General features: G+C 40.2%; 1 protein-coding gene across 1 annotated transcript; it reads left to right on the top strand.

The window, feature by feature from the left end:
* The first annotated feature begins 3,383 nt into the window (after window positions 1-3,383).
* On the top strand, window positions 3,384-10,648 carry trib1 (tribbles pseudokinase 1). Its single transcript, XM_072369942.1, has 3 exons — window positions 3,384-4,057; window positions 4,837-5,129; window positions 8,089-10,648. Exons 1-3 carry the CDS (start codon window positions 3,764-3,766, stop codon window positions 8,561-8,563), a joined length of 1,062 nt encoding a protein of 353 aa, XP_072226043.1. The 5' UTR covers window positions 3,384-3,763; the 3' UTR covers window positions 8,564-10,648.
* The last annotated feature ends 15,310 nt before the right edge of the window (window positions 10,649-25,958 follow it).

Here is a 25,958-nt window from a genome sequence, read left to right as displayed (position 1 = left end):
TCACTGTGGATGTTGCTTGGTCAGGGTTTGTTGTTCGCCGCAGCAAAGGGGATTTTGACAACAGCCACAGATCACGAAAGGATAGAAAATCACATGAAATGCATTTAGGTGCAGGCTCGTGCCAACTTTTGACATGAGGTCATACTCTCAAAAGGCGTCCGACATCATTTCTGATTAATTACAATTTTTTTTAGACAGCTTGTTCACTAATAATGGCGCCGTCTGGAGGTACAGGTAACATTTTCTCATGGAAAATAATTTTAGAATAATACCATGTTCACTGCATTATACAACATCTAAACGGTAAAACAAAATATGAGCAAACACTTGGCTCATGTGAGGAAGAGGATTATTTAAAAAGTATTTGATTGTGTTTTTACTGAATCAGGACTACTTTGGTGCACAGTCAAGTATCAATTTCTGTGACTGTTGAGCTCGAGCTGTGGTCTTCAATCTACAGCCTTCGTATGTACATGAAGGGCAGTTTATATGAAATGAGGAATGATTTACAATCATGGCTGGCTGTCAGCCAGACCAGACTTGAACTATTCTCAGAGTAGATCAATTCCCAGCCTCTCTTTACCCCTGCCAGTGACGAGTGACTCAGCTAATTATAACAAGGGAAAGCGTTGCCTGAATACTGTTTTCTCTTCAAGCTCACTGGTGTGGGGACTCAGACACACTCCCACACAGATAATGTACAGACACACATGCCCACACACGCTGTGGTCGGCTATATAATGCTACAACCCACAGTTCAGCAACATCATTTATATTGTATAAGAGTTAAACACAGCCTGCACGTCTTGGTTTGGTCTTGTGAGAATTTTCTAACATTAATCCTCAGTTACGTTGATACAAACTGTCCCATCACACACTCATGCTAATATATGCTATGCTAATATAGTTTGATTACAGCCAACACAAATTAGTCACCTTTTCCAGTTCACACACACAAACAAGCTATGAACACTCATCATTACTTTGAAGTCAGATAACAATGACCCTTTAAGCTCTTGATTCCGCTGCCACCCATTCTTACAATAAGTGCTCATCCTGTTTTTTGGACTTTTCAAAAAAGCGATAAAGGGACCAAAGCGAGAGAGGAAACCTGTTCCTGTGCCTGCAGGCAACATGACAAACTCACTTGCCTACAGAGACACACACACATCAATCAGCTGGTGAGTCACCTTTTTCACGGGACAACCACTGCACAAAGAAAGAATGCGAGGCCTAAAAATAACAGCCATCATTCCTATGGAATCTGCAGCTAGTCCATGTTTGGACAGCCTGCAGAAACAGGTTTGCATGACCTTTTTGAGTCAAGCTGAGCTCAACTGCTGTGACCTGGTTAAGCGTGTGACCCCTCGGTGGAAGGAACTGTGCTGGAAATGTAAAAAGAAATAGTTTGGAACGGCTTGCTTCTGTTTGGGAGGAGGAACAGCACATACACAGGGCCCAGCTGGTGCTCTGTGTTTCAGTGAGCGCTCAGCGAGCCTCTGCTGCTGCCACTGTGCTTGTTCAACATAAAGTGGTGGAAAAAGAGAAGTGTTGCGCAACACGTACACAGTCACACGTATTATCACACCCTGACAAACAAACAAACACAATCGTGCACATTTGTAATTGCTTCATACTGTCTGCTCGACCATCTTCATCACTGGAATGTTTTCAAACTGACTTCAGGTGCTGCATTTCACTCTTTAAATTCTTGTTCTTCCCCTGTGAAGAAACAGTCCATAGTTCACTAACAATTTTTTCAAGAAGATTGCATCATATTCTCAGAGATTGCACAGCATTTGCTTGCCTCTTAATGGTACTTAGTAGTAATTTTAACTTTGTATCAGTGACTCTTGAACCTCAGCATCTATGATGTTGTTTACAGAGTCACACTAGCATAATATAGCCCTGCACCACTGAAGCTTTATGGGGGTGAGTCATGTCCATATAACAAACAAGCTCAGCATGGGAAAATACAGTATCATGGTGATGTTACTGCCCGAGTTAACGCTAATACACTGGAGCTTTGTTTTTGCTTTAGTTCACACCTGAGGCTGAACATTTGGAGAGTAAACAGCTCGGGTGCCACTGTGGCCCTGAAGAGCAAAACACAATGAAAAATACACAAAACACAGCAACAGAGCATAAAACACAACAGCATTTCTGAAACGCATCAACTTTTTGCTTTACAGAAAGGATAAGGCGGGGACTTGGCATAGCAGCCTTGTCTCCTCACGCCTTTTTCTCGCTGGTGTTCTCACGGGGGTTTTTAAGGGACATTTTAATGTCATGATATGATGAAATTTATATGAAGAATTATAACATGTGATTGTCCTTTTTATTTCAGTATCCCCTCATGATTTCCTTCTCCTCATTTATCCTTCAAAATCAAATTAAAAATTTAGCAAGGACCCTTCTGGACGTTTTTATAGAGGCACCTGCATGTTTTATAGAGACACCTACATGTTGCCAGGGACTTTCTGTCCCATCACAAACCAAAAATGTTCTTGCTACATTCTCATGTTGCTGTGTTTAATTTATGTTTGTAGGTGTGTATTGTTTGATTAATGTTGTTCTTTTCTCTGTGTTTTCAGTTTTGTGGTGTACTTTCATTTGATTCATTTTAATGAATGATTCAGTTCAGTTTTCTGAAATGTCTTACTGCTGAAGTGTTGCGTTTTTATCTTAGTTTTTATGTGTTTGGGGGATTTGTAATATTGTCTGACACGTTGTCTTTTTTGTGAAATGTGAGGTCCTCAAGTTTCTTGTTGTGTTATGTAAAAGGTTTTTCTTTTTGTTGTTTTTCTTTTGGTTTTGCCTTTGTTTTGTTAAATGTCAGTTCCAGGAAAAGGTGCTGAGAGAACAGAAGTGGGAAATGACATCAACCTGTCACTCAGGGAAAGTTTTCCGGCCAGTCACAAGCAAATATACTGTAAAAATCTACCTTTTCCAGTTTGAAAAGGTAAGTGTGTTGTATTTGCACCTCAAGGCCACTGTTCCAGTAGGTCCATGTTGAAATAATTACAGCTGGTAATAAATGGCAATAAGAGCTGAACCGTACAAAGCAACTGAGTCAGACGGTTAGTTTTGAAAATCGTTAATTATTATCTAAAACATGTGCACGCTCGATGATGTAGGCATGATAAGTAACACATAATTTCTTCATTCCTGTCTCTTGCATAGGTTCTTGCAGTATCAGCTAAATCTGAGAGCAGGAATGTGAAGATTCGTGACACCCTGATAAACACCGTAGGACAAAACTAATGTTTGAACCATATGCTCACGCAGTTCCCTGAAAGGTAATGCAGTGGGCAGTGTCATCAGAGACGAGCTGAGCCGGAGTCGGTGCCGTTACAGGATTGCTCAATGCTTGTGTCACCAGGAGGCTGGACTGGTCGGGCGGAGTGTTTGAGCTCAGAGCTCAACATCACTGGAGCTCACTCACTCTCAACCTCCCTCTGAATGTGAGGCGGTCTCTCCTTTTCTGTCTCTCTTTCTCTCTTTCTCTCTGTCTCTCTCTAAACTCTGAGGGATCGGAATTTTCTCACCAAAAGGTGCACAGAGCTCAGAGCCGCAAGCTCTCCAGAAGGACGGGGTTTGGATTATTAAGCCTACCAAAAGCTGCTGAAGTTTCAGTCTCGCACGGAGAAATGGAGCGCACAGTCTGTAGTCTATAGTAACCACCACAGGACGCATCCTTAACTAGACACGGACTCTTTTTTTTGTTTTTGTTTGAGTGTGTATTTTGAAACGGCCTTTCAGGATGAACTTGCAGTGGAGCAGCCCGGCACCCTGCATCCGGAGAGTCGCGCATAAGCGGCTGGACTCAGACGATCAGCCGCCGGCCAAGTGCGCGAGGCTAAGCACAGAGGCTGGGGACACGCAGGGACTCCTCGGCACGTCACCTGGGTCCCCGGTCAGCCTTATCGCAAACCCTCTCCCCCCGACCCACCAAGGACCGTCCAGGATAGGACCGTTTCTGCTTCTACCTCTGGCGGACCGGGAGAACATGCACAGTGCGATGAACACCGATACTGGCGATGAGCTTCTGTGTAAGGTATGCGCAATCAGGTCGTTGTGCAATGTCTTTGAATGAATGATGTTTCAAGACAGCGCATTGCTCAATAGCCTGTCTGACATGTCATCCGTATTTAGCTCACTTTTTCAGCAAATGTCACTCTCATGCGAAATGTGTCACACTTTGCGCAATAACAGTATTGCTTCATGTATTTTTAAACATATATCTAAGGCTCTGCTATTATGATAAATAAAAGCCTGGAAAAAAATCATTGATAATAACCAGGTAAACCCATGTCGGTCTCTCTGTGTTGTGGAAACGAAGCCCACCTATTGAAATCTATTCATCCATAGCTCCATGGCTTCACACAGTCTGTCAACTCTGCTCATTTGCATATACGTCACTGCAATACGCCACGCTGTGACACAAAAATGCAAACATGTTTGGCAAAAAGGACTAACCAGATAAGAATCTGTCTAGATAAGGACACATCTCTCTACTGCTTCAGATCATTTTGTTTACATTGCCTGATCAACATGAAGGGGTTTAGCTTTGTTGATTAATGAAGTTAATCGCTTCACGCTCGAGTGACTCATTTTTCACGCTCCTGCAAGAGCAGTGTGTTGAGCTGGAATCATGGCACATCCTAGACCCTTTTTGTTTATTATCTCACTGCACTACATTTGCATGATTGTTTCCTCCTATGATCAGTAATAACGCGCTGACCAATTGCCTCTGTTTCACACTCGCTCTCGTCTCCCTCCCCATATTCCTAATTTCCATCCCGTTTCCCTGCCCCTCCTCTTCCTTTTTTTCAGGCCTTTGATATGGGGGTATACCAGGAAAAGATCAGAGCCTACGGCATTTTGCCAGCTCACAAGAACGTGGCTGGCATCAGGGACATCATCCTTGGCGAACGCAAAGCCTACGTTTTCCTGGATAAGGACTTTGGGGACATGCACACTTTAGTGAAGAGCTGTCGTCGGCTGGACGAAGAGCACGCCCGCAGGCTCTTCCGTCAGGTGGCTTTGGCCGTGGCGCACTGCCACCAGGCGGGCATTGTGCTGGGTGATCTCAAACTGCGCAAGTTTGTTTTTGCGGATGAGAAAAGGTGAGATGAACAGAGTTTTTATCTTCTTTTCATTACTTTTTTAAATTTCCACTGTGCAGAATCTATAGGTGGATTAACGTGTTTTTATTTGTGTGAAATCAAAGTGAGAATTGCTAAGAAGCATAACCTTAGAGGCAGTCATATACACACAGATGCGACTTTTTGCAGGCTGTCAATGGTTGTGAAGAAAGTGCTTCATGATTGGCGGTTGAGTTAGGTATGAAGAAAGAGATTAGTTGGTGTTGAGTGAAACATTTGTGGTAAATAAATTGAGCAGCTCATGCCATTTTCCCCAAGAAAAAAAATCCCTACGTGGGTACTGATTTGGTTGCAATCTGCAACTTCGATGGTAGATGTCACTAAACCCTGTACAATAAGGACATCAATTAATGCTGCTGTGGTTACTTACATCTCAAAAGTTTTGAGCCTTGTTAACCATCCACCTGCTCACACTCCCTTATATTGCTTCTGAATGTAATCCACTTTGTCTGAGTGCTCTCAAATCTGAATACTTGCAGTATACTAGTGGCACATGCCAGTGAAGACACACAGCAAACATGGCAGCAGCTGAAATACACAGGCCATGTGTGCAGATATGGATGTGGGCACAGATAGAGTAGGAGGTTCTGTACTTGTGGAGGCATTCTGCTCAGCCTCCCAGATTTTTCACCCTCTCTGTCTGTCTCCCTTTTTTCACTCTTGATGTGTCTCTTTGTATGCATGTTTGTTTTGCAGGAGTGTGTGCGTGTAAGTGTGAATGTGGTGGGTGGTATTTTGGCAGAGCCACGAGACGAAGCTGCTGAATGAGACGATCATACCCTTCTGCGATCGATAGCTTAGAAAACATTTATTACTCATTATTTATTAATAAATTACATCATAGCTGTGCTGCAGCATATCCGATGCTTCCAACAAGGTTTCATTCATACACACTTTCATACATGGAGGAGTAGTCTCACAGCATTATCCTTTGAATTGGCTCCCACACACACTCACCTACATGCACACACACATATGCCTTAATCTCTGAGTGCTACATTCTGTTTAGGAAGACACACAAAATCCCTGCTTAGAAAACTATTTGTCGCCTCTTTGCCCTTGCGTCACCCTGTTTCCTGTAAGCGTTGGCTGATCCCACACATCCCTTCCCCCTCGCTCAGTTATCCAAAGGCCCTTTTTCATGGAGACTTTTCACCAGCAACATTCTCCAGCCGTGACCTCTGGGTTTGCCGGGTCACATTGAATGAACAAGATCAGGCAGCCAGTGAGAGAAGTTGAAGTTGGTTGTGTCCCTCTGATAGCTATATGGCTGCAGAGCGATGAGTCACAGTGTATATGTGCAGAAGGGAAGAGGAGGGAGGGCTGCACAGCTCATTTTTTTTTCTTTTGTGTGTGTGTGTCCATACAAGCATGTTTGTATTTGTGCTGATTTTACTTTCAGAGCAGTAAAGCTGTGATCTATTCATGCTCAAATGACTTTGTGCATGCAATTTGGTATTGTGTTAGCATGGCGACGGTTTTGAAATATTTGCAATCTGATCCATTAAATTATGGGACGACAGCTTCTTTTTCTCTTTAGAGTTGAGATGACGACATAGTGCAGATTCTTTTGTGACTTTGAAAATAAGCCCGCAGGTTTTGACGATAACTAAATGGTTGTATGGCGTCATGGAATTTCTTTGTATTCATCTCCAACATCACTATCTGTCTTCCATTCACTGAAGTCAAAATTAAGTGCGTCACAATTGTGAGTTACCTCATTTATTCCGTCATTCATTCCTACAAATTCACAATCAGACATCTTTCAAACCCTAACGCACAAAGCTGTGATGCAATGTCCTGGCCAACGGTGTGGTATTTGAGCCAGAGACACAGAAAGTCACAACAATTTGACAAATGCTGTTTTCATTCACAAAGACACACACAGTGCAGATTGAGAAGCCAGTTTAGGGAAGGTGAATAGTGCTGTGAAGCATGCAGAGCTTCACTGCAGGGCCAGCCTGCCCGTGCGTCACTGATGTGGCAACAGCCATTTGAGGGTAATTATGGGATGGCTGGCGCCGCCAGTGTGGGACCCAGGTGCAGATATCCTCAGCTCGAGACAGAGCCAGAGAGAGGAGGAGAGAAGATATGTTCTCTCAACAGAAGGATGAGTCACTCTCTCCACCCCTCTAACTCTCTCTGTTCTGTTTCCTTTCCTGCCTCCATCTCTCTTTCTCCTCTGCTGACTTATCTCCTCCACTATCTCAGTGTTTAAATACCATTTGCTTTCTGCATGGTCCTTCTGGCTGTCACTCTTTTCATCCTATCTATGGCTATCTATTTGTCCCTCCAGCCACTCTGTCTGACGACTGAAGTGTCTCACAGAGTCAGTCCCTGAATTTGAGATAAAGCAGAGCACCTCTTTTTTCTCTTTGTGTGCACTTGATAAATCAGGGTTTAAAAATGAAGTTAAACTTTGGAAACATTGCGCATCTGTTACTTCAACACCAGAGAAACATTCTCCCAATCTCTGGTGCAAGACTAAATGTCTGTCCCATCATTAACAAAGCTAAATATAGCTTTGTGTGTGTGAGTAAGGAAGGAGGAGGGGCGTGTTGGAGTATATATATTTATATGTGTGTTTATGTGACTGCGTCAGTACTGAGAAGTAATTTGAAATTTGCACAAATAGCTCCGTTTCTGAAATCAGACTCACTCTGCTGCTCCTAGGTCACATTAAGTTCACTGGTGTGTGTGTAAATGTGTGTGTAGTGTTTATCTATGCTATGTGTGTGACTGTCCATCTGTCGCTGCCAGATTAAGGCTAAAGGAAGGATGCCCTGAGCGCTCGTCCTAATTTTACAGTGTAACTAAAGCCCTCTAATGTAGATGCAGTTGTGAGATAGACCAGAACAGACTCTGTGCTCTTTTTGGTCAAGTCAAATATCTTGACATTATTTCAACTTTGTCTTCACAGGACACATGTGAGATTAGAAAGCCTCGAGGACTGCCGTGTCCTGGAAAACCCCAATGACGATTCTATGTCAGACACCCACGGCTGCCCCGCCTACGTCAGCCCAGAGATCCTCAGTGGCTCCACGCCTTACTCTGGCATGATGGCAGACATGTGGAGCCTTGGGGTAATGCTGTACACCATGCTGGTCGGCCGTTATCCCTTCCACGACCCGGACCCAGCCATGCTGTTTTCCAAAATTCGCAGAGGCCAGTGCTGTTTGCCAGAGGGCTTGTCACCCAAGGCCAAGTGTCTACTTCAGAGCCTGCTTAGGAAAGAACCCTTGGAGAGACTCACAGCAACTGAGCTGCTCGCTCACCCATGGTTCCACCTGCCGCCCTCATCCCAGGAAGTGGCACTGGGGGAACAGGAAGTAAGCTCAGCAGAACAGATGGTGCCATCCTTTGACGTGGAGGAGGATGACGATCTGTTCTGCTGATGGACTCAATTCGGAGTCTGACTGAGGGACCAAAACAAAAGTTGCTTTGAGGGACTCTGTCGTTTTTGTACATTGGCACTTTTTAGGAACCCATTTGTGTACTGTTGTGTGTACATACACCCCTCAAGCTTTCTACAAAAACTAACTGTACTGTATTTTGTTTGTCATATACATGTTACTTGCTAAGGGCATTGTTCACAATGATCATTCATTGTGTTTCTATAAGTTTGTTTAAAAAAAAAAAAAAAGAAGAAAAAAAACCATTTGGTGCTAAAAGAAATTCCGGTGACTCAGAATTTGTCAGATAACGTTAAAAGAGTAATCTCTGCAGGCTTCTGTGACTGTATCACAAGAATCTAAAGCCTTGCAAACAGTCATCACTGCCTGTTCTCAGCTCGAACTGCGAAAGCTTCAGAAAACACTCGCTGAGTCTCCAACAGGAGGCGGCTGAGCAGATCAGGATGTTGTTCCTCTCACCTTCTGACCGGGCTTCAGGCTTTACCATCTGACTCACCAATTGAATCGAGGATGGGCCAAACACAAGCCTGATGTCTTGAAGCAGACAGTGACATAGAGTGAGAAAGATGGTTAACAGAGAACTGATGTGTCATGCTCAGCGTGACACTATGGAGACATCTCACTGCCAATCTGGCAATGTCTCAGTAAATGGAGAGCATTTACAAATCTCACACCATGTGCGGAAGGTTGAGAAAGGCAGGCTGATGCTGGTGTAAGACTTGCAGAAAAATGTGAAAAGCTTGTCACACATAGTCAACAACAAATAGTGACACCAGGCTTATACAATTTCTTGCAAATGGCTGAATGGAGAAATGGAGAAAATATTCTTCTCATTTTTAACTGTTTAATTTAGCTATCAGTTATAAAACATAACAAGAGTTTATATTTCACATAAAAAGTAGAATCTGACGAAGAAGTATTGAATCTTTGATTGCAAGCACGAGTGAAAACCCTCCAGTAAGTCTGAATGTGTGGCAGTGTGCAAAAAGCCACAGCTAAACCTAACACTAATGCATCTGGTTTCAAATGTAATGCCTGAAGCAGCACTCGTTTGAGAGACACAGTCACATCCCACAGCAGCAACTGGTTGTTGTACAATGCTACTGAAAGCAACATTGGGAGTAGAAAAAGTACAAATACACACTGAATTTGAACATTACTCTTCATAAAGGAATATCACCTTTTAGTTAAAGGATCAAATACCCAGATGAGGACAGAAAGTACTAAGTTACAAGATGACTAAAGACTTTCACAGCGTAGCAGCTGAACTAGTTTGGTTCATTTCATAATGTCAGGATGCTATCCTTGAACAAAGCCGAGCTGTGCTGAGCGTTGCGCCTGCACCACTGTGTTTCATAAACTAAAAGAGTCTGAGTCGGTGGCAGTCAGGCGTTATTTGATGTTGGCTGTCTGTTGATGACTCAACACTTAAGTGTGTCTGTAAAAATTTGTTGACCTTGGAAGAATCTGTTCACTTCTTTAATGGTACTTCTTTTTTTACCCTTTCCAGTTTCTTTTTTTTTTGTGCTGAAAGCTTTGGATTCATGGAGACTAAGCCTCATAGTTAGTGACATGATGTATTAAGCTCTAAAATAAGATATATCTTGTTGATTTGTGACACGAGGACAGAGAGTTACAAAGCGACTTTTGGTCTTCGCTGTGGCCATAATGTTGACAATGCTACTAAATCTGGTCTGAGGAGTCTTGTGTGTTTAATTTCTGGGTCACATGGTAGCCTATTATGACACCTTCTCTGTTTTTGGGAAGAGTATTGTGAAAATTTGTATCTTTCCTCACAAAAAGTAATTTAAGAGATTTATGATTTTGTCGCCGGTTCATACTTGTAGAGTGAGTCATGCATTCATGTGATGTGTAGAGTAAACTGACACGGGTGCACAATCTTAATATTGCACTGTGAATTATGTATTTGTGACACAACCTGAAAGGCTTTTTATTAGTCCAGACAGGTTACACACAAGAGTTATATTCATTGTACAAAATATGTAAATATGTATATTTGAAATAAGTGTGGAGTAGTTGAATAAAGATCACAATTTTTCATATTCACATGGCCTGTTTTTTGTCTTCGTTGTTTGTTTCTTTAACTGCTGCTTCTCTTCTTTATGTTCAGCACACACCCATGCAAACACCTGTGCTGTTCGACAGCATGCTTAAAAAGGTTTCCCTGAAAGAATTCTCTCCCCGCATCTCTTCTTCGCTGTAAGGGAGAGCAATTTACACATTTTTCCCAGCGCTTTCAGTTTCATCCTGTCAGAAGAGAAAAAAAAACACTCCCCACCTCTCTCCATCTCATCCTCTCACCGTTTACTCTTTTCTGACCTTTGCGTAATGTAACATTTAACTCCTCAAACACACAAATGTCAATAGTGGGTCTACGTCTCTTCCTGGAATACACCAGGGGGAGCAGAAACACTGTTCTCCCTGTCTTTCCTCAGCTTTTAACAATAACCAGTGGATCTCGAGGTCAACTCATCAAACCCTCAACAACAACACTGTTTCAACTCAAATTTATACACTCTTTCATACCCAGTCCACTTTTGCTAGTGAATCATTTGTTTGACCTATAAGAGCTTGGCATGTCTCCACCCTCTGCATGTTATGACTACCCGAGGCACGACTGGCCGGGCTTGCGTAAGCGTTGTGTGTTCTTGTGCATATCTGCATGTGTGTGTGCGAGCACAAGAGTCAGATTAGGTATCAACAGGGTAGCTGGAGTGTCTTGGTTGCTGGGAAGCTGCCAACCCAACTATTGCCTAACACATCAGAGCCGGGGCTCCTCCTTAAGGAATGACAGTCAGCCCCCTAAAAAGTAGGCTACAGTAGTGGGTCGAGTAATGAATATTTCGAGCAATGTGTGTATATGTGCACGTGTGGAATAGGTGTATATTTCTGTGCATGAAAAAATGTCTGTAATTGTAATTTAATCAACATTAAGGAATCATTTTAGTATTCTTTATTAATATTTTTGGAATTAACTTCATATTTAGAAAACCGCAACATGGGAATCTTCTAACTTTACTCTCGACAAGAAAGGGAATAATTATCAAGCTTAAGAAGGATGTTTTGTGGTAAACAGTGAAATGAGGTTAGGTGTTTTGAAATCTACTCAGGTATAATGTGATTTCATCCTCTCCTTTGGCCACGTCTAAATTTTATCCTTCCTTTTGGTAAGGGATCATCAAAGTTTCTCAACCACGTAATCTTTCAAACAGACCTCAGGAACTTCCTCATGACACATCATCAGTCTCCTCCCAAGTCCTCCAAGATAGTAAAACTGAAATAACAGAGTACAGTGACCACTTATAGTTCAGGGGTTGTTTTATTGCTGTTTTGATTAGGGTAAAAGGTTATCAGCTTTTGGATTTTCAGTCTTTCTATGGAATCTATGTGTTCACTTTCCATGTGGTGTACAGTGAAAGTAATATGAGCTTCACGTTGCTTTGTTCATCATAGCTAATCCACACAAGGAAGTGAAGAAATAGACCTGACAGTAAAGCACCTGCTCTGATCTCCTCTCTGAGGCGAGAGAAAGAATTGTACCTCTTCCTGGAACTCGTTGGCTCAGGCGATCTCTCCTGTGATGCAATGGAAACAGCCCCCACTGTGTAAATTTCTCTTTGGCCTGATTTATTTCGAAAAGTAAATCCCAGTAAGAATGTTTTGCTGAGGGGTAGTTCAGAGTGGAGAGTGGATGCTTATAATAAGAATGACATTCTCACCTTCCATCTTAAATCACAAAAACGTACCTGGAATGCGTGTGAGGAACATCAAAATATGATCTCTGCTGCGAGCATGTGGAAATAATGTGAACTACAGCTATGTATCAGATAGTTGGATGCTATGGAAAATGTAAACAACATCAGAGATCAGTGAATTACAAATCTTTCTCCACTTTCGACAGTTTCTTCTGGAAGTGCTCAGGTCCAAAGACAACAACTTCAGAATTTTTATCTGAATTTAGAAGCAGAAAATTCTATCAGCCAGTCATCCTTTAAGTCTTTGAGACATGCTTGTAGTCTAGCCAAGTGATTGGTTTCATCTGGTTTTACAGATAAGTATAGTTGAGTATTATCAGCAATGGAAATTTATACCATGCTGTCTAATAATGTTACCTAATGGAAGCATGTATAATCCATGATTTACTCTGGTGTGCAAAGAAGATTCATCATTTACGTGAACAAAATGGATTCCACCAGATGAGATATTAGTTAAACTAGCCTAATGCAGTTCCTTTAATCCTAATAACATGTTCAATTCTCTATTATAGAAATTCATGGCCAGTTGTATCAAATTAATCACTGAGATCCAACAGGATAAGCACAGACACAAGTCTATCAGAGGCCAAGAGGAGATCATTAGTAACTTTTATCAGTGCTGTTTCTGTGCTAATAATGGACTCTGTGTCCTTCAAGCTAAATTGGAAAGCAAAGCAAATTAAAAGCCAGCAACCATCAAGTAAGTGTGTGGATTTGGGAGTAACATGCAGCCATCCAGATCGTATTATTATAGAAAAGATCTTATTGTGACTCACATTAACATTGTGAAATTGAAATACGAGACAAGACAAGTCTCGCCCTGATCTGTTTAGATGACAAACACAAATGGGTAACGTTTCACTTTCAAAACTGCAGTTCGTCTTAGAGTGAGTTAAAAGAACTGATGCAACATAGTCTTTTTCTTCTTTAGTGAGATGTTTGCTAATGTCAGAACCTTTGTCTTTCACAAAAGGATCCAATTTCTCTTATTCAACATTTCAGAAGCTGTTTTTGCACAATTCTCAATCAAATATAGGGTTTTGTAAATCACAACATCCATATTAGAGTGTTGATCTGAAAAAAACTAGTGAAAAGATTAACATCATTTTTCATTTTTAAAAAAACAATTTGGATCACAAAAAAATGGATAACAGCAGTGGAAAAACACTGTAATAATGATGTGTTAGACTTTCTTGATGATTCACTTTGCTGTTTAATAGACATTCACAGTAATGTTAACATCCGTAGTGTTAATGGAGACTTCTTCATTCCTCATTATCTAGAATTCGAGAGGGTAGCTTCAATCCCATAAAGATAATCAGCAGTTAATCAGCAATGACTGCAATCATTTTCCTTGCAGCTCTAGTGAAATGCACTCACCGAGAACACACGGAAACACATCATTTTCATCTTTCTCGGTCAGCGTGAGTCTCCGCTGGAGGTAGATGAGAGTCTTGGGTGTTGTCTGGGTCAACAGCCTCTAAAGCACAGAGAAGAAAGAAAAACATCAGGAATGTTTTTGATTATATTATTTCAAGCAAAGTGGTCCCCGGGGACATTGTGTTATCATCATGATTGCTTTCTATTCAGATAACATGAAAAAAATAAATGTTGTTAAATAGGCTGATGACAGAGTTGTGGGTGGCCTGACATACAAGATATTCTCTTTTTAATCATGATTTCTTTATGTAACAGTTCACAAAGCAAACCCTTGTGCTCAATAGCATGAAGTTATTCTAAAGCTAAGTTCTCAACCTTAATATAATTGATTAACTATCTCGAACTGCTTCGGCACCTGATCAAGGTCAGCTGTTTCTGGACTGTGGATTCCTCAGGAAAATTGTCTTTTTTGGGAGGGGACACAGTCAATCTAAATCCCCTTGCCTCGAGTATTTTTTCTGGTTTGTTCACCAACTTGTTCAGAGGCCATGTTACACCAGCAGATGGTTTATTTCAGCCACACCGAAGAACGGGGCTCTCATTCAGTCATGGCTGAGAGGTAGTCGGTCTCTTGTTCACTAATTTATTCACAAACTCAGCCACCATTTCAGCTCCTGTGTTTAAACTTACAACTCCCCAGAGCCACAAGTCTAACCTCAGACACTGGTTTTTGTGTTTTGTTTAAAAAACTACCATTACTCAGAGAAACCATGGTGGGGAAAAAAATAACGTCTTTCTGGATTTAAAATGGGATCTTCCTGAAGAAGATCCACCATCAATGTCTGCTCACTATTGATGCCTGAACGTTGGCTACGCAACATTGAGATTATATGCAGGGTGTCTAGAAATGTGAAATAGAAATATTTTACTTCAGTAGCTGGACTGCAAATCAATGCTGTTGATGAGATAAAAATCTAAATGGTGCAGTTTGTTTAATTTCATTATGCATCCTCAGGAAGAGAGCTTTCTTATTGGCTTTGGGAGGTTATATCACAGTATCTTCCCCAGCAAAGATAGAAAAATATCAATGGATGGAACAAACTCAAATAATTTTCATACTCAACAAGACCAATAGGCAGCACAGATTCAAAGATCAACTTATGAAATAACATTCAGAAACGTGTATTTTTATAAAGGCAAAAATTTAAATATAAAGACATTAAGCGGTCGAAATAAGGAAATAAGAAATAAGAGCTTTAACACTCAGTGAAAGTATAAGGTGAAGCTCCGACAATGTAAACTGTAACAATGTTTTAAACTCTTACAACAGAAAGAAATAATCAACTTCTGAAAATGTAAGTTAAGTTGACTGTGAACAAATATTGGAGAGATTATGTCACTGCTGGCACCACTTCTAAGGCAATACAACATAATGCTGAAAGGTCAGAGGAAGTGTTCGTGGATTTAATTTTTTCTCCACTTTTAGATGTTTGCATGAAGTATAATCACATTTTTTTTTGTTTATTTTATGTTTGAGACATTTGTCTGCAAAGTGCTACGGATGTTTATTCTCCATTGTTAAGTAAGGTGTTTTGGTATATTGTAAAATCTAATTAGAAATGAGAAAATATGTTTCTATCAATCATTTCAGCCTCACATCTGACCTACGGAGTTAAACTGCTCTGGGTTTTGTATAATAACTTGATGGAACACATAAATTGCAACAAAAGCCCAACAGAGGGCGATATACTCATGTAACTTGCTGGGTTACAGTTCACCTCTGTGGGCTCTGTGACACGAGTTAGAGTCCTTAAAAGTGTGCCAGGGAGTGCAACAATGTGCAATTAGCAGAACAAAGAGGACAATTTCCCTATTTGCAAATCAACATATAGAAACAATGCCCCTGTGTAAATCAGACAAAGTAAAGAATGTCAGATGGAGTAAGGATTTTTAATCTAATTTCCTACTGTACTCATGCCCACTCATGTATTCATTTAACAACACTGAATAACCTCTAAATTTGAGGGCTTAAGGGCTCTCCTACTGCTGCACAGAGATGAGTCTTTGCAGGCCTTGCCTCAGATTGTTTCTAGGATTCTCAATAGCTCTTGATTACTATGATTAGCGTCTGTCAGTGTTATTGTATATTTTAGGTAATTTGGGGGATTTTTCATGACAAGCTTCTCAAATCACCAAGTAAGGAATCTACAACAGACCTGGTCAGAGTTAATGGTACAGCTGTGAATGTTATTATACGACACTGAATAGTTTTATGATTAAGATGAGAGGAAACAACTCCTGGAGAGATGTCTGACAGTTGGCATGGATCACCAACAGGATGATACGCAGCAGTCTGGAGTGGTTTCAGGTCACACCACCCACTGAAGAAAGTCACCAGCTCATTTTAGAGAAAAATGTGTTTTAGAGGTTTGAGGCAAAGGTCTTGAGTCTTTCAGTTCACAGAACACAAAACGATGATTGAAAGTGAGAACTTGGATGGTTTCAACCTTGATCACATCAGAGCTGCCTATAGCAACTCAGGCTGTTTTTGCTATAAAAGTAATTTTGCAACAATTGTATGTTCACTCAAGGGGCTACCTGTCTATAGATATGGGATTTCTGGTGCTTTGTTTCTAATGCGACAAATTTGGAAGACGTGCAACAAAGAATTTTTAGAACAGCTTCATTAACATCGCTGACTCGTTGTTATGAAGCTGTTGGTAACTGTCAAGTGTGCAGCTCTGATTTAGGGTAAATGTCCGTTTTTGCTGGAGTCTTTTAAATCCCACTCTGGCCTGCTAATAAGAAGAGGGAGGCTTGTTGTACTTCAGAATTCAAACAAATATCATATATCCTTAGAGCTTCAATTAGACCTAACCAATGTGGAGCTGAAACTGGCTGAAATCAAGGATCATTTTCAAGTGGTAATTGAAAAACAAATAGCCTTGAGCCTGAGGGGTTATACTGACCAGCAATGAATCCTTACCGAAATTGCACAAAAGAACTTTGAGGAAAGCTAAAATCTGCTTTTGCAAAAAGGAATCCTGTGACCACATACGAATTGAAGAGTGGTAGAAACAACAAGCAAACAGGCGCAACAAGCTTCTATGTGGCTAAAAGCAGTGTTTCTTGTCAATGTTGCAAAATTATTTGCCAACATTAGTGTTCTGGGTACATTTTCAGTTTTCATTGTTTCACTATTATGAAAGCTTTACTTTCTTTTGGTAATTTTATTATCAAAATACTTGGTTTGACTGATACTAAAGTGGACTGAGAAAGGAACTTTCTTTCACAGTCATTTCCATACTTTTCTGATTGTTTGGTCCGCTGATATTTCAGCTGGGTTTGGTTAAATAAATGTCCTGTCCACAAGTAAATATAGGAGAAAGGGAACATATGCAACATGTTCCACATCCCACAAAAGCTCACCATTATATCAATTTATTTCTAACAGAATAGGAAATGGCCTCTACGTCTTTTCAGTCATGTGCTCCATTTTCTCCATGTGTCTTTCTGTCAGTTCTTAGAAATGTATTATTGTACCAGCAGCTCTGTGCACTCAGGCTGCAGTGTTGACACTCACATCATTGACTCATGGCTGCTACTAATGGAGACAATGGGGTGTATCAGAACATTTCCTGAAAGCTTTGCTTAATTCATGAGACCATGCTGCTCCAAATTTCCTGACTAATCTGCATTTTTGGTGCTGACATGACATACTTATGGTGCTAATTCTGATTATTTCTGATAAGGTGGGGGGAGTCCATTCAGGGATGAACTGCAATGCAAAGAAGCCTCTCATAATATCACGACTGTTTTTTTTAGAATAATAACAAGCAAAAAAGAAAAAAAGTCTAAACTCTGAGTATACGTGCAAGCATTAAAAAAAATACTATATCCTGGATTTTCAAAGCAAATAACTACAGCAGGAACTCTCCTGAACTCTGTCTAAATTGCAGAGTATAAAGAAAGAATTGAATTAAGTCAGATAATAGCACAGTGGAAAACAAAACGTTCAAGTCCTCCTCTCAGAAGGGTTTTTTTTCGTCTTGTTGGAATTCAAATGAAGCAGTGCTCTGCCGTCACCCTGCAGAGTGTTCTCACTCAGAAATGCTCTCTCATGTATGTCACTCATGCTTTGAGGGGCACAGGGTATCTTGTGCTTTCAGGGCTGCCTTGTTCAAAAGGCAAAGTGTCAACCTAACTAATGCTTTACTTTTTACTTTTTCCTCTACAGACCCGAGAGCTTGAACACAATCTCGCCCAATGTCCCTGCTGCACACCCATGTCTGCGAAGAGAATAGAAATGAAGCAACAGCGATTTCACCGTCTGTGAGATGAATTTAGAATGCGTAATCTCTTATAGGAAGATTGAATTTTTGGATATTTAGATACAAACCAGTGACAAGACCTGAAGTTTGAATGCATTTGTCTGTGGCGTGAATATGTTTAGGTGAAGTTGTGGAATAATGCCAACATAAACTTGAAAATGTTTCGTTCTTTTGTGGTTATCAAAAGGATGGTTTCTGTAGCTTTTCCTGAAGAATATAAGAGTGAGTGTTTTCTCCATCTTTGGTGTTATCGTTTGGAAGGAAATTTACTTGATGATGATGAAAGCTGAGCATAAGCATTCACCTTCTATTAGAGCCTGTTCGGTCATTACAAATGTTTTAACCAAAAAATAAATAAGAATTATTTGTTATATTGTTTTTGTGTGACTGAATGAAATAATCCAAATAACTAACTATAAGTAAGCTGCTTAATTCCACCCCCACCCCCTCAGAAAAGAAAAATAAGTCGTTTCCCTAACTGATGGCAGTGAAAAAGAATAGTACACTAGCCAAAGAGATTAGCTCCAAATCTAACAAAGAGCACAGTGTAAAGGGATTGGCTCCGCCACACATCCTGCGTTGACTAGATGGATATACAGTGGCCATAGCCGCAGTCTTTCGTGTCACTAAGCTTCGTAGTTATTCTCTAAATGCCGTGCAGTTTTAGACCACAGATTAAAAGTTGAACACATAGGTCTCATTGTGCTTGAGAGAAATTACTCAGCTCAGTTGTACTGAGCAGCAGCATTCCCCTGTGTGTAAGTCCACTTGCGTACTCACATCCAACCCTGTGCACATGTATATTAGCTAATATTTAAGTGCCGTACAATTTAGAGGTAATCAAGTGAGTTTGTGCAGTTTTATTTAGAAGATTGCATAGCTGTATTTGTAATAAATCAATCAATTCTATCAATAAATTAATAAATAATGAATGCATCAACATCCATCTCCTTGTAACTGATTTGAAACTAAGGGTGATAATATATATTCATGACTTCAACAACATAACATCTGTGTTTTTTCATTGTCATTTAACATTCAAAAAGAGTAGTGCACATCAAATATTTTAAAATTGCAATACCTGTTTAGTTGGCCGTTTGTAGGCATAGGAAAGTTGGGACGAATAAATGCTTCATAGTTTCAACAGCATGTGGCAAACAGCTGCTAATTTGACCTTACAGCAAATACAGCAAATACATAGCAACAATACTTGAAAATGTCAAATATTCACTCTTCTTTAGTTCAGCTTTTCTGCGTCATTCAGCTTTGGTGAAAAGTACATTTCCTCTTAGATGCTAAATGCTCCACTGTGCTCACCATGCTTGCTGCCAACTGTGTCTGGTGCAGGTGAGTAGTTTCCCACTGCTGGAGAAAGAACAAATCAAGGTGAGAGTGAAAATAGGTAACATTGTACTGTAGCTGGTGAGAATGTTCAGACATTCACATAAAAAGGTCAAAGCCAAACCTGAAACTTGCATCTATTGAGTATACATTGTATACAAGTTTGACAAACTGTAGATAAGATAGATAAATCCTCAGTAAATCGATGTCCACCTGCATTTCACCTTCCTCTAAATTTTGGTCAAGAGTTTTACATTCAGGATCCTTCTGCTGATCATTCCACATTATCTGGATGACACTGGGGGCTCTGGTGTAGCAGACAAAATGGTGGCACAAATGGTACAGGGGGAAAAAGCTAATTACAGTCAGTCATGGAGCTTTAGATGGGGCATTACTGGGTTTTATATATCTTTTCTGCACTCTGAAGAGAATTTAAACTCCTGGAGCCTAAGAGCTTATGTGATAAGACAGGTATTCAAGATACTGGTTTTAAACATCAAAGACGATTGGTTCATCCTGTCATTCCAACAGACTCCTCTGGAGACTTTCTGAACAGTCCATGATTTCACTGGATACACCAGGGCCTTCTAAACAGAAACTGAATTTCCAAGGAAGTTCAGGGAAGTTCTGAAGAATGTACATTTCCTTCTTGTCAAACTTGAGACCTGCTTGTTTTAGTTTGTCCATAAGACCCTGAACATCTTTGAAAAGTTGCTGCCAGGAGTCAGAACAACTGATTATGTCATCCATGAGCACAAAGCAAGAGAATCACAAAGTGAATCCTTTGAGTTCCTCCCTCAGAGTAATTCTTTTTTCAAGTTGAAGGACATTTCACTGAACCAATGGAGCCCACATGGACTGAGCTCAGGAATCTGGATCCATATCCACTTGCCTGTATCTACTGTTCAGATCTACAGCTGAGAACACTTTGGCTCCAGCAAAGATTTAAGTATTCACTGACATGTGAGAATAGGACAAACAGTATGTGCCTTGGCAGTGGTTTTTGCCTTTCAAACATAAAGTTGTTTTTCCATTTTCTTTGAGATGATCACAATGAAACGTGCTGAATATAAAATCGTCAGTTCAAACCATTTTCCAAAAGCTCTTTTAACACTGTTTGCTTTGGTATAGCGAGTTATTTGTTTTAGTGTTTCACTGGCTTATCAATGATTAGATTTGGTGTTTGTGTCAAACTGAACTCCTTCAAGAAATAACTTAGATGTGCTCTTTCCAAACATGTTGCAAAGGGGAGCATTACCAAGGCTACCAAGAATGCTGGGACATGGGTGAGACAACCATGGATATTAACCACATCTCTGCATTAGTTCACCTAAGATAATGCTCTAGTGTGAATCCTTGTTAAAGCATGCTTTAATGCGCTGGGATTTTGACATCTAATACTAGGAGTATTAGACTCCCAACTGTGACAAGGAAAATAGCATCATAGCTTGGAGACTTTGCAAGATTTCTTTCACAATGAAACACTTGGTGGTGACGTAATAAATACGAGACAGAACAAGTTTCAAGTTCAAGTTTTTTTTATTTTTGCCCTCTTCTGAATGAATGAATCTCTAATTGTTTTACAGGGTGCCTGGGTGGGCCTTGCGGAACTGCTAATTAAGCAGGCTGGATTGACAGACGTACAAGAAATTAACTTGAAGTCATGCTCATTTCAGGTACTTCTGTGTGACCAGTCTGCCGTCTGGGGCAATGCCTACAATATGATTAAAATGTCAAATAATGCAACGACACCATGTAATACTTTTGATTTTCTAATCAGGAAATGGGGAACCTCTGATGAAAATAAAGCGTTTTTAGGAAAAGCATTACTTGAACTGCAGTGTTATCGTTATTACTTTTAAGTACCGATACCAGCATTTGGTTTAAAAAACACCCAAATCTTGCTCTTACACTTGGTCTGACATCTCCAGGGTAACTTACTTAACATTCTGTGATTAGTTACTGCATCGGGGTAGAAACGGCTTCAGCACAGCACGTGAGCTGTGCCAAAAATTAAAAGTTGAAGGGATTAAGTCAACAATAGACATACTTGCATACAATGGCCTCAGTCTTTCTCTCCATTTACTCTGAAATTTCCACTTGTGAACAGGGGTCATGAACAACGGAACAGTGGAAGGGGTAATCTCTCATTCTTTTGCATAGTACAAAGGCTTAGCTGGAAATAAGCTTACACACTGCAACATGCACAGTAAATAACATAAGGCAAACAACACTGGCTTTAAAAGGTGGCCACATGTGAGAGATTGTAGAAGATGCACATGAGGCAATAAATTATGCATGCACAGATACAGGATTACACATGCAAAATGCAAAACCTGAAAGTGTTTACCTTGCGTTTGTGCAACAAGGCATTTAAATGCAGCAACAGCATAACTCACAAAATATTGAGTGTAACATAAAATCTTTAGCTGAACTTGGATTTTTGTGTTATGAATCCTGGGGTTTATTTATTCACTGCTTCCGCACAGAACAGGTAGGCGCTGCATTCATGAATCAGCAGGTGATGAATGGTGAGGAAAAAAAAAATTCTCAGGCTGGGGGAATGATGGACAGATGGGAGAAAAAAGAAAGACAGGAGTTTAGGAGAAGAAAGCCGAGGGTTAGGAGGAAGGCATAGGAGGATGAATGGAGCACCTGGATTTGACAGAAAATGAAACGTGAGGAAAAGTAGGAGAATAAAACAGTGAGAAGTCAAGAAGGGGTGTCGTAGCAAGCTGGGAGTGCAGTTTGCATGGCTCCACTCTAAGGGAGATTTTAATTACTTTTCAGCGTCACTGCCTCTCTTGGTCACGTGCTGCCTGCTCAGATCACCAGCCTCTGATTATAAAGCCTTTGTAAGAGCCTGTGCCTGCTGTCAGGCCCTAATTACGTTTGTGCTGGAGAGCATCTCAGCATGTCATAAAGCTTACAAAGCTATTATTCAAGTGCTCCCTTACTTTAAAGGTTTAAACTCCCCGGTGCTGAAGAGCTACAACAAACATGAATTGTGTTAAATCCTTTTTTTTATTATTATTATTATTCATTTCCATCTGTTCTCACAATATTAAGATGAAAGCAGGCAATTTTCATGGCTAGCTTGTAAACAGAAGGGTAAAAACAGGAACTGATTGCAAAAATTAGTGAGACACTTCATAATGAGACAGCACAATGCAAATACCAAAATTATACAGTTGTTGTGAAATATTCAACTTGATTCAGTGCCTCTTCTAATAAAGAACAAATTGCGTAACAAACCCAACTTCCTCTACTGTGAAAGCAGTGAAGCTGTAGCTAAATGGAAAATAAAATGCTCTAATAGTGTGAATATTGTCCCTCATTTCCTGTAAAATACAGCGATGAGATATCCTCTGTTGCCACGTTGAAATCTTGTTTTATACTCCTTTTTAACAGCATGAATAAGGCCTACTGCATGTTTGTTTTCATTTGCCCCTTTACATATTATGTAGTTCCCCCATGAATAATTCCTTTATGACTTAAAATGGCAAAAATCTATAAACCTATAAACTCTAGGTTGCACGTGAAACCTTGACGTTCGTCTTAATCTTTGCTTGTTGAGACTAATATACTGCAGTTTCAAAGCACCTGCCTTATTTATAACTTATGTACTTATGATGTGCCTTGTAGCACACGAAAAACTCCAAATGAACATGTCAACAGGTTTGATTTTAAAGGGTGGAGTTCTTTGAGACTTTAACAGCAGCATTGTCATAATCCGTCCTTCTTCGGGTCTAACTAACCTTCCTTTATACATTTTGTCCTTCTCTCTACATTTCCGGTTTCCAAACTTTCTTGCCACACTTTTCTGCCATTTTCTGCTCCCTACAATTCTCTCCCTCTCCCCTAGAATCTCTCTTCACTGGACCAAATCGGACAGATGAGAAGGCATATGGAGGGCAGCAGATGTCTGTTGAAATCGGGTCCACCCAAGCTGCCCGCCTCTGAGTATCCACACACCACAAGTGCACCACTGCTTGCACTTGTCTGAAGGTCGCACCTATCTAAGCAATCCTATGCAGCTGCTCAAGGCCCCTGAGCTGTTCCTCACCTTGTTGTCCAGCACCAGCTGCAGAGAAAAATCAAAGAAGCTGCTCAATTGAAAAATAATAATCCCTAAATATATTAAGGTGTTTTATCTGTCAAGAGCAGGTGTGAATAAAACTTTGTATGGAACAGACTACACTGAGTGGAGAATTGGAAAAGGACAAAAAGTGGAATTACTTGGCAGTGGCGCGGAGACCACAGGGGTAAACATTTCCATCAGGAATACATGACACACAGAAATTTCTCCGGTCTAACAGCTGCTGTAGCAACTGTTGAAAAAGGGCATTTTTAGTTTCAAATACCGCTGATGACCAAACCCCTTATTGAGTTTGAGTTTTATACACTTCAGCCACATCAAACCCTGGATAGTGTGGTCTTGACAGATTTAGCTGATACAGTGACTCATTAAGAGAGAAATTTGAGGCCTACCTTCAAATCAGTTGTTACTTTGACAAGATTTTATACCTTTGGAGACAGAAAGTCTTTAAAAGTCTGTCGCTGTCCGTGTGGAGTTTTAAGGGGCAGACACGTTGCACCTTTAGACCATTTTACCACTGAATTAACACCACTGTGAGGATTATAAAGGGCTGAGGTCGAACTGGGAATGTGAGCCACACAACCTGAAATATCTTAAGCCTGTAGAGTTTCTGTTATCCAGACACGAGCTGTTGCACTCGCTGCCATGTCTTTCTGTAGGTTCAAGGTAGAACTGAATATTTGGGGTGATTTGTAAGATGTGTCAAAGCAAAAGTCCTTGATTGCTTTGGACATAAGAAGGCATAAAACAACTTGAAAACACAGCATATCAAACTAAAGAATTGTAACTATTCTGGTATACATTTGAATTCATACACAAACAGGAGACTAAATTGAGCAAATTCCTTTAGAATCATGTGTCTGACCATCCAGTTACTAAAAATGTTTTCCTCTCCCGGTAGATACTCTTTACAGTCAGTGCTCTCTACTTATTGTGTAAGATCTAGCTCTGAAATTAGCAGTGAGGAGACTAAAATATATTCCTCTTTGAATTGAAGTATCCATCTGCTTGAGGGAGAGATAAGTTCAACTTGATTTAACTTTGGCTTGTACTCAAACCAGCAGATGTGAACCGTTATACAAAAACAACGTGCTCAAATGTTTATTAGTGGAGTTGAGGAAAACTAACAGGTTTTGTCAATGGCTCAATCCTCAACAAATGTCTCGAATAGTGGTCAAACTGGGTTTTACTTTCAAATAATTGACAAGGAAAAAGACAAAAGGGACAGCCTCTATAACAAAGTTAAAAACATTAATAAGAGGAGAGGATAGTTGATAACTTGTTTTCTGCAGTAGTCTTTGCCGTCTGTTCACAAAGCCTGACTGGATCTACTTCACATATGAAGGCCTGTTTCCTGGCAACAATGGCACTAGCTTGAAAATGTGACTGAATGTGAACACCTCCAGGGGTGATATCTACAACACTTTGGTGTCACATTTTAAACACCTTAATGGATATAAAGCAAAAGAGCTGGCCCCTCTTTCAGAACACTACATCAAACCCACAGATTGCATTTTAAGTAACTTAAGTAACTTCTCTTGGCACTCAGTTGGCAGATAATTAATGTTTCTTTTACTGTATACAACAGAAATTGGTACATTCCAGTGCAATATCAGTAAAAAATGGACTTCTCAATATATATAACTTATTTCCAAGTTGAAAAATGATTTTCCTTTTATGAGCATTCTAAAATAAAAAGGAGGAGGTTTTTCTTAAAACTTGGATACACATGATCACTCACACACAGGTTAAAAACACACCAAAACAATCTCAGTTTCTGGAATCTGTAGGCTTCATCTATCTACATGCAATAGGGAAGTACAATAAAAAGCATGAATCACAGTTACGCTGGTGTCATAAACATCACCCTATGGACTGGTTGGAAAAAAAACAGATGAATAAAATGTTTGCTTTTCACCACAAAGCTCCCAGTATTCAGCCTGATCAATATTGAGAGCAGAGTTTACTCTTGAGTAGAGTAAAACATTATTTAATGTAGCTTGGGTATTTGAACAATTTTTGCATTTCTCTGGCTTTTTTTTTTAGTGTTACTCAACTATCAAAATAAAAGGCAACAAAAACTAAAAAAAAAATGAAATAGCTTGTTTCCAGTTTTCTTTGGTTGGTTAGTTTTGTTTCTCCAGGTTTTCTGTATATATTGTGATAACATTGTAATCTGGAATGGTTTTGACCACAATAATCGTGTTGTGAAAGTCTGACTTCATGATAGCCTTAACTGGGAACACATTCAGATGAAATCAAGATGAATTTGTTGATAGTACGCAGCCCGTTTCCTGACCAGCACAACCAAAGTGAATCTGCAATCCCAAAAGTGAAGCATTGTGGAGGGATTGGGATTAAACGGAGTTGCATAAATGAAAAAAAAGGTTGCGAAAGTGAAACTTGGATATTACCCAAAATGGTTGTGCCAATATGCTGGCTGATAAGAT

The sequence above is a fragment of the Leuresthes tenuis genome, unplaced genomic scaffold (genome assembly GCF_036924035.1).
Source record: "Leuresthes tenuis unplaced genomic scaffold, fLeuTen1.0.hap1 SCAF_18, whole genome shotgun sequence".
Lineage (NCBI taxonomy): Eukaryota > Metazoa > Chordata > Actinopteri > Atheriniformes > Atherinopsidae > Leuresthes > Leuresthes tenuis.
Note: the sequence above shows the minus strand (reverse complement) of the source record. Positions and strands in the feature narration are given on the sequence as shown.